Source organism: Dendroctonus ponderosae, unplaced genomic scaffold (genome assembly GCF_020466585.1).
Source record: "Dendroctonus ponderosae isolate FM_Combo_2020 unplaced genomic scaffold, Dpon_F_20191213v2 Dpon_F_20191213_3, whole genome shotgun sequence".
Taxonomy (NCBI): domain Eukaryota; kingdom Metazoa; phylum Arthropoda; class Insecta; order Coleoptera; family Curculionidae; genus Dendroctonus; species Dendroctonus ponderosae.
In genome coordinates this window covers 14966497-14973898 of record NW_026018508.1, presented here as the reverse complement: position 1 = coordinate 14973898, position 7402 = coordinate 14966497, and the positions used below count along the sequence as shown (strand labels likewise).

At 41.8% G+C, this 7402-nt stretch overlaps 4 protein-coding genes across 4 annotated transcripts; 2 read left to right on the top strand and 2 right to left on the bottom strand.

Moving 5' to 3' along the window:
• Positions 1–476: 476 nt before the first annotated feature.
• On the top strand, positions 477–1268 carry LOC109538658 (pyridoxal kinase; the record flags this gene model as incomplete). Its single annotated transcript, XM_048665264.1, is given in 3 exon segments — positions 477–749; positions 808–993; positions 1042–1268. Coding segments are annotated over 3 exon segments (566 nt in total), but the record flags the coding sequence as incomplete, so codon positions are not given.
• LOC109538657 (protein FAM76A) lies at positions 1266–4438 on the bottom strand. Its single transcript, XM_019906008.2, has 5 exons — positions 4190–4438; positions 3259–3537; positions 3070–3200; positions 1977–2211; positions 1266–1865 (listed from the first exon to the last, which is right to left on the bottom strand). Exons 1-5 carry the CDS (start codon positions 4274–4276, stop codon positions 1626–1628), a joined length of 972 nt encoding a protein of 323 aa, XP_019761567.1. The 5' UTR covers positions 4277–4438; the 3' UTR covers positions 1266–1625.
• Positions 4439–4484: 46 nt separating this feature from the next.
• LOC109538656 (dnaJ homolog subfamily B member 13) lies at positions 4485–6078 on the top strand. Its single transcript, XM_019906007.2, has 5 exons — positions 4485–4641; positions 4698–4919; positions 4974–5296; positions 5349–5520; positions 5731–6078. Exons 1-5 carry the CDS (start codon positions 4574–4576, stop codon positions 5978–5980), a joined length of 1035 nt encoding a protein of 344 aa, XP_019761566.1. The 5' UTR covers positions 4485–4573; the 3' UTR covers positions 5981–6078.
• Positions 6004–7334, bottom strand: LOC109538659 (coiled-coil domain-containing protein 43). Its single transcript, XM_019906011.2, has 4 exons — positions 7005–7334; positions 6485–6669; positions 6231–6425; positions 6004–6177 (listed from the first exon to the last, which is right to left on the bottom strand). The coding sequence occupies exons 1-4, from the start codon at positions 7182–7184 to the stop codon at positions 6105–6107; spliced, it is 633 nt and encodes a 210-aa protein (XP_019761570.1). The 5' UTR covers positions 7185–7334; the 3' UTR covers positions 6004–6104.
• Positions 7335–7402: the final 68 nt, after the last annotated feature.

The window sequence follows — 7402 nt, the reverse complement described above, 5'->3', positions numbered from 1 at the left end:
TATTGGTATATTTGTATATAATGATACAACATCCAGTGATATTATCCGATGATTCTTTGGTATTTTTTGTTGTTTTATAAAATCACAAAAGCTCCATGAGTCTTTAATGTAATATTGTGACTTTCCCAATACATTACTCAACTCTCCTTTTAGAATGTTTTAAAATATAGCAATTGTGATGTATTTTAGTGTATGATATGATGAGGCTGTTGACGAACTGTGGTTGTTTTTTAAATTAATGGAATTTTTTTTTTGGACTGTTTGTTATTTTAGAAAAACTGATGATGGTGGAAAAATACACCGAAACGTATTTTGCTTAATAAATAGAGACAATAAATGACTGAAACCCAGGAATAAATTTGATTTGTAATTGAAACACAGTCAGCAAAGTATATAGAATGGTCGATTTAAAGCCATGCTAAACAGTTACTTTTGCGGCATTGTCCGTAGTTAGTCACAGCTTTACATCCTTCCAGTATGTGACCCAGTAATGGGAGACAATGGAAAACTGTACGTGCCCAAAGAGCTGATTCCGATCTACCAGCAATTCATCCTGCCCATTGCAACTATTTTAACGCCGAACCTGTTTGAAATTGAGCTGCTGACCGACATTAAAATCACACGCGAGGAGGATATTTGGGAGGCAATCGCGGCACTGCATAGTAAGGGAATCGAGACCGTTTGCGTCTCATCTGCAGAACTTCCTGCTTGTGCCGATAAGTTGTACATCTTTGCCAGTTCAAGAAAAGGCCAGTTTTCCATAAGGAAATCACAATGAATGCCCCCAATAATTGAGCTGAATTTTAGGTGCCCCAGTGAAACTGAAATTGCAAATACCGAAACTGCCGGCCAGTTTCACGGGTTCAGGTGATCTGTTCAGCGCCTTGACTCTCTGTTTAATGCAGCAAACAGGATCCGACCTGAAACTGTCGTTGGAAAAAACCGTGGCCACTTTGCAGGCTGTGCTCAAGCGGACTTTAGAATTCGCTAAAGGTCGGTCCGTGTTCAGTTTCCTTTTCTGTTTATAACGAGTCTTTGCAGGTAAAGAAGTGAATCCGAGAAACATGGAGCTCAGATTAATCCAGAGTCGGGATGACATTCTGAACCCAAAAGTGCTGCTCACAGCCACTGTAATCGATGGTAGTTAGTAGCTGGACATAGAAACTCCTTTCTCGTAGTAAGAGGGTGAACACTTTGCAATAGTTAAGTAGAACCCACCTCTGTCTTCCACGTTGTGATCGCACATGACAATAAAACAATAAGGGTCACACTTTGTTTTATATTTAGACTAATTTACAAAAATAATTTATGTAAATAAAACTAGCTTTCGCTAAACTTATAACTCAATAGATGTAGATAAAGAATGAACAATTACAATTGCGCGACTTTTGCCGTCTAATTGAGGAAAATAATACATGATTTTCCAATCTGAAAAAATGCTCAGAACTGGAAGTCTAGTCAATAACCGCACTCAAGGGTAAATTATATGAATAAAATCTTGCTTTGCATTAGTTGCTGCTAATCAAACGCAGAAATGTTTATCGCATGTCCAACCAAATTTGTACCTGCAGCGAATTGAAATGAAGAAATTAATTGATCGTCTATTCGGGTTTTAGACTAAAATTTTATTGTAAGCTAGGGCTGTCTGTTCCACTACTATTATTAGTGTCCGAATTCACTGATGCCAATTGTTCACTTTTTGGGAGTTTCTTGCCGGTTTTCGAAAGGCCAGCCACTTGTTTCAGTAGCACCGTTATTCGTTTATTCAAAGTATCCACTTTATCATCGTGCGCCTTTTGGCAGTTCTTCATTTTGCCACGCAACTCCGCTTCGGTTGTGAAATGTTTTGCCTTCAGCTCAGTTATCTACGCAGAAAGATCCGGGTTAATCTCCGTTTTCCAATGTTTCAGTGTCACAAGGGTTAAACCAGCTTTGTTTTCGCTCTACTGATAGTTAAAATACCGTTATAAGCTTACCGTTTTATCTTTCGAAAGCAACTGATTATCCCTCTGAGAGATTTGCTTCTTCAGGCTGGCGATCTGCTCTTTGAGTTGCGTCATCGCCACAACGTGATCTGAACTGTTAGGGTCCAACTCGCCTCTCATCCCAGGAGCGGGATTCACTCGGGCCATCTTGTTCAGTGGCTGTTCGTCGGGAACGGGCATTTTGGTCACATCGGGGCGATTGGGGCGCTTGTTGTGCCCTCGCGGCCTGAAAACAAAGAGAAATTCCTACATATTCGTCATTTTTTCCTGTTGGCAAGTTCAAGTCTGTCTATATCTTTTTCAACCATTGGAATACAACCAGAGAGTTTATATATTATATAAAATAATTTGAGGGGATTACGGAAGTTATGTTAAAACACTATCAATTGGCAGGAAAGGTGAATGGGGCGTCGTCCTACAACTGTTCAATATAAAGGTGAGCGCGTACTTTTGCACCTTAATCCATGATGTGCAAAATCCGCGAATTACCATGCAGCAGTGTTGGCAAGTTACATGATTTCCAAACAATCGCCCACGGCTCACGCTACTGGCATCGAAACAGATCGCTTAATTGAATTGTTTCGACTTTGCACTTGCTTCATGTGCATTTTCTCTCGAAAACTTTCAGTAGATTTAAAATAGACTTTCTTTCTCCATTAACTAATGCTATTCCCAATAAACCGCCATTTTCCTATCTGGATTATCTATGATAGACACTAGTAGATCAGTGGTGTTTTACTCTATAAACCATTTTCTAGATACATTGTCGCCCATGCACAGGGCGTTCAGATCTATTAGAGGTGGCCATTTCTTTAAAATATAGCAATGTTTTACCCAGCAAGACCAAGAAGCTGTGAAAATATGCAAGATCGAATTTACATTAAATAGTTTGCCGAAGAACGGCCTGATGATCAACGCTTTTGCTGACAAAAAAGCCGTTTTCTGAGAACCACCACCTTTGCGTTAACAGACTAGACGGCTTAATAGTCGAACAGTTGTGAGATGGTGTTTCGGGCAGCAATCTGGACGGTAAAAATGGGACCTTTTAACAGTAAAACAGTTGTACATCAGCTCCATAACTCACTTTCCTTCCTTGTGCTTTTTAATGCCGGACATTTTAAGATGCGCCCTCCTGTCCGCATCTCCTTGCTTAGTTTTGGCAAGTGCCCTTTTAAATGATAACGTGCAGAGCCAACACAACAGCTTTCCGTCCACCTAAAAACCAACAAATACTTGGCGGCTGATCATTTAATGCGACTACCGGCCACGTTACCTTTTTGTCATCGTCTTGCCTATCGAAGGCGCATTTCTGTTTGCACTGTTCGCAATTAACTGGAGGCCCATATTTAATTTCGGAATTGGTGCATCGCTGGCATTTGTTCCCTATAAACGCTGCAATAATGTTGCAGTATTCGCACGCCGTGGGCTTTCCATAAGACTTTACGTTCTGCTCGCATTTTTTGCAAATTGTGCTCGTGTTACCTTTCGATGTTTGTTGAAATTCGGAACGACAGTACGTGCACTTTACTACTGGAAATGCGCCGCGACATTCCTGTTTAAAGAAACACTTTTTACTCAGCATGCCAGCACCAACAAACTAATCTACTTTGTTTTATTTTTATTTCAATGGCTCATTAGTTCCTTCTGACAGAGAAAAATACTTTTTCAGCGACTTTTAACTGTTCCAAAGAGTTCTGCAACGCTTTCAGCCAAATGGCACACTAACTTTCACAGTTAATAACTCTCAAAAACGGGTTTGGGGGTCGCTTTGAAGGCACCCTTTATCTAATGAGATCAGAGTTTTAAGCCATTCGAACCTCATCACTAGTACTACAACTGATCACCTGCTTCCAAGATGTTTCCAGGTAATGACTCAAGCTGATTATGGGCGCATTATAAACAATGGCAATATGTTGCACTTAAAATTAGATAAGTGTGGAAAAGCTGATTAATTCAGAAGGTGAACAAAGCTTGTGATTACTTCTCAGCTGTGTTACATTTTGGCTGATGACCTGAGAATCTGAAAGGTGGTAGCCAGAAAAGTACCACGAGGTGTAAACTTGAAAACTGCCAGCAAATCAAACAGTTCAACAGAAAATCTCTCTGATACCCAAAATGTGTTTGGGTATCACTACCTCACCAATTGTTTAGTAGTTGGTAAAAACAGGACAATTTATAGTAAAATTGCCAAGAGTGTAACTCACTTTGCAAAGCTGTTGACCTGCAGACAGTTCCTCAAACGGGAAACGGGCAAAGCAGCGAGAACAGGCGAATAGGGCGGCAGCACTCATTTTATATGAAATCCAATGTTTCCAAACTGGAAAGCCCTCAAAACTGTGGTGCGAAGCAAAGTTCGGAGTCCGGAAATTTGACTAAAGCTGCTACAGTTTGACGCAAAACTGGCAAAACACTGAACTTTGCTGACAGACGAGCAACTTCAAAATGGCGATTGAAGTTCTCTTCTTCCTTCGCAAATCCCAAGTAGTTCGAGTAGTGACGTCACTGACGCCAACCGAAATTCAATTTTGGTTATTTCAAATAACGCAATTAATTGACACTTTGCTGTCAAATTTTTGAAAACTGGAAGCATGGGAGTGGACTACTACGGCGTTCTACAAATTCCCAGAACTAGCACGGAGCTGGAAATCAAAAAGGCGTAATTCCTGCCCTTTCGGTGGAAAAAAAAACACCCAATTTACCCATATAGATCAGTTACAGGAACCTTGCTTTGGAATTTAACTGCGAACGGTGCAAAATCCCCAAAGCCTATCAGGTGTTTGCGCTGATTGGGGAAGCCTACGAGGTTCTGAGCAAACCGCTGCTCAGAGCCGTGTTTGACCAGTATGGAGAGGAGGGGCTAAAACGCGGGGTTCCCGGACCGGATGGGTACATTGCCGGCTATCACTATCATGGTGATCCAATGCAAACCTACAAGTAGTGGAATCCAGAAAAATTGAGCCCCGGCTTCTAATCCGCTTTCCGTTACAGGGACTTTTTCGGCACGACTTCCCCCTACGCTGACTTGCTGGATGTGCTGAAAAACCCGCCACAACTGTGCAAAACAACAGACGGCATTCAGGTGTGCAAAAAACAGCCTCCCATTCGCCACCCTTTGCAACTGACTTTGCATGAGGTTTTCTTCGGTGGGGTGAAGAAAATGAAGATTCATCGGCTGGTGTTCGTTAACGAGGAGCGCAATAAAACCGACATCCGAGAGAAAATACTTACGATAACAGTGAAACCTGGAGTGCGAGCCGGCACGGAAATAGTCTTTGCTAATGAAGGCGACCAAAACCCTGCACATATTCCCGGTAAACTGTGTTCTCATCGACTCACTTTATTTAACCCATGGGATGCTTCCAGCTGACGTGATCTTCATCACTGAAGACCGACCACATGAGCTTTTTGTGAGGCAAGACGACAATCTCATCTTAACAACGACGATCAGTTTAGAGCAGGCATTGGTTGGGACAATGGTAACTGTTCATACTATCGACCACCGGACAATTCGAGTGCCTATTACAGACGTAGTTTCGTAAGTAGGATGAACCCAATAGTTTTTTTACTATTGAGAGACAAATTTTTGACTATTTGGTCAAGAAGGTGAAAAAATCTGGGAGTTTGCTAGGAGCTTTCATTTGCACGTTTGGGGGATTGGCTCGGTTTTACATGAGATTTTTAATCAAATAGGCATTATTGACATATCTAGTGAGAATTTGATAGTAGATTCGCTCTACTTTTGTAGGCCCACTTATGAGAAAACCGTCGAGAACGAAGGCCTACCCATTCTGGACAAATACCCACTAAAAGGGGACTTAATTCTAAGATTTGACATCGTTTTCCCTGTGTACTTAACGCGAACTAGTAAGGACCTGATAAAAAATGCATTTGCAGTATCGCAAGTGGGAAAGGATAGCCACGAAGCCATTAACAAGCTGGTGCTGGCTGATAAAATCCTAAGAGTGGAGCGCGAACAACAGTTGCCACCCATTTAGCATTAACGTAAAAACCAAACAAGTTCGAGTTAAAACGATTATTATTGGTTTCATGACTGTTGTCGAATAACTGGAAATTACACGGTTTCTAATACACAGGTCGGTGTTTGATTGATTACCTTTGCTACCGCTTTTTCTCGCCTTTCTGTGTTTTGCGCTTCTCCTTCTTTTCTTCTCTAAGCTGTTTTTGCTTTTCTCTAAAACAATGAATGGTTTTGAAATCTCACTGGCCTCCAACTGGCAAACCTACCGATCTTCCTTATCTTTGTCCTTCTTTCGTTGACTTTCCAGTCGAAACTGTTCACGTTTTTGCTTTTCAGCTTCAGCCACCAGATGTGCGTTAATGTTTCTTTCCAAGTTGTCCTTTGTTTCAACTGCAGCACCTCCGTCTTCCTCCTCACCTTCAGAGTCGGTCATTTGGCTGTACTGAGACAAAATCGCCTCTCTATAAGTCAATAAAGTTCAATTAAATTCGTGGTGATTCAGCGACTATTTGATTAATACCTAATCTTTTTTTCTTCGTCAGTATATTGCTTCTGTTTGGTGGTGGCCAAGGATTGAGACTCTAATAGTTTGGCCAATTTTTCGTTAAGTTCCTCATTGGAGGCCTGAGTGGGAAGAGTCTCTTTTGGCTTCAGCGTTTGCCATTTTTCCAGGATTTCCGCACATATTTCCCCGATCTCGTTAACCTTAAAGGAACACCTGCTCAGTTGATTTGTCATGTAGCTAAAAGCCCTCTTGGGTTTTGTAAATTTTTAGCTCCAAAGTAACACTTTATAGTCTAGCGGTCCGAACGCTGAAACTGTCATCATCAAAACAGCGCTCAAACCAACTAACTGAGCAGAGGGAGCTTTGAGGGCGCTCAGCTTTGCATTCATCAAGCGAATGTGGGGCGTCAAACCACCAAAACTTGAATTAATATCAATATAGGCCTAAGAAGTTGACAGATTGATGGCTCGCTTACTAAAGGTCATGAAAACTTACCTACTTTGCCCAATTGAAATTCGGCACCCTCACTACTTACGTTTTCAACTATTTCCGCTAAAATATCTTGAAGGGCTTCGGATTTCTCATCAGAAGAATCGTCGCTATCGAGGATGCTCTGAATGTACGAGCCAAAGACGGTTTCATCTGTGTTGAGGGCCTGCAGCCTCCCGCCCAGCCAGCTGCTGAAGTCGCTGCCCTCCAGTACTGCAGATGCCATTTTCCAGCGGCAAATTCAGAGCAAACTAGTTTTTTCTGGTCACTTTGCTCATCACTGGGCAGATTTGAATTTTTTAATCGGCAGTGAGGTTAGGACAGGAGCTTCGACATACACTGTCGCCATATGATAACAGTGAAGTTATGCGCTATAATGTTGGTCCCCTTTGTGTCAGTCTAATGAATCTAGGGACTTTATCGCATGGATGTGCCGCTGTCTGG